We start from the raw sequence: 1,339 nt of genomic DNA on the forward strand, positions 1-1,339 counted from the left end.
AATAGAATAGAATAGAATAGAATAGAATAGAATAGAATAGAATATATCTTTATTGTCATTGTAACAAGTAAAACAAAATTAGGTGTTTCTTAATGGTACCAATGGTTCAGTGATATAATGATATAATGATTCTTGCCCCTAAATGCTCTGAACAATAAGTGGCCTGATCAGGAACCAACCCAGACTAGTAGGATACAATGCGGCTTTGAAAAGTTCTCCAAAAAATTTGATCAATCTATAAGTAGATTTTTACTCAGTCTGAGCAAATTGGTAACAGTGCAGTGACTGTAATTAATATTCCTACATTGAACTACATCGGAGAAGAAAATGTGAGTCACATTAGAGCACGTTTTTGAGTCTGAAGTGACCCAAACTGCCTGACTGTTGAGAAATTATTGCACAACTGCGGCATCTTGTGTAAGCACACACAGAATTAGAATGGTATTAAAGAAAAGAAGTGGTAGAATGTGGATGGAAAGCTCTTCGGTCTGTTGTTGGGTTATAGGGCTTTGTGACTTTAAACAAAACCATTTCTCTTCCATCTGTCATCTATCAGTCTGTTTTTCGCAAACTTTTTTTTTTTTGAGAAGTCTTTGTGTTCTATTTTAAAACCATGGGAACAAAGAGACAACTATTTTCCACTTAAGCCAGAGAGGATTGTTTTTCTTTGGCTCTAYACCATCCATTAGTGATTCTGAAGTTGTGTGAGGATTAGACAGTCACTGACCATGAATAGAGTTTCGTAGCTGGCGATCATTCTCTGCAGCACAGCGATGACGGCTGTGCTCTCCTCGGCTCTGGCTGAGCTCTGCACGCTGAACTCCTTATCTGAGTTTTTCTGTTTGTGGAGAAGATTTGGGCCGAAGATGGTGGCTAGGTTTAAAGATGTCATCTTATTCCCAGGAATCTGCAATCAGAATTTAGACAGATAAATGCACAATTGTGTTAAGTATTTTCTAATGAGCTTTTTCCCACTATTTGTCAGTTCTGTGTGTTAAAACTGAAAAAAAAAAAGCATAATCAAAAACAATGCATAAATGAGTTTTAAATATTTCAGAAACAGTGGTTTATGAGAGGCTGTGGTTTTGTATTAGTGGTGGAGCAGCTCTCTGTGGTGGTGGGCTGAAAAAAGGAATAAAGCCTCAAACAACATAATTATGACCCTTGCACGCGAAGCATAAGCGGGAGTCATATTGTTTTCGTACTGTTTGTTTTTTTTTTTTAAATTTCAGTGATTTTTGGTCAACCGTAGCACAAAAATGGCTACATCGATCAACATGAAATTTGGCAGGGCTGTAGAAGAGTCTGAACTACATTGCACCAGCCAACGGTTTTACGA

The 1,339-nt window shown here is 37.4% G+C and overlaps 1 protein-coding gene across 2 annotated transcripts in view; it reads right to left on the reverse strand.

The window, feature by feature from the left end:
* Positions 1–1,339, reverse strand: part of LOC106521330 (rho GTPase-activating protein 6) — a 107,769-nt gene that overhangs the window by 3,880 nt on the left and 102,550 nt on the right. For both annotated transcript variants that reach the window (XM_014013862.1, XM_014013863.1), the window contains exon 10: positions 728–907. In XM_014013862.1, coding sequence (XP_013869316.1) covers positions 728–907 — 180 coding nt within the window. The remainder of the gene's footprint in view (positions 1–727; positions 908–1,339) is intronic.

This window comes from Austrofundulus limnaeus, unplaced genomic scaffold, assembly GCF_001266775.1.
Source record: "Austrofundulus limnaeus strain Quisiro unplaced genomic scaffold, Austrofundulus_limnaeus-1.0 Scaffold107, whole genome shotgun sequence".
NCBI lineage: Eukaryota > Metazoa > Chordata > Actinopteri > Cyprinodontiformes > Rivulidae > Austrofundulus > Austrofundulus limnaeus.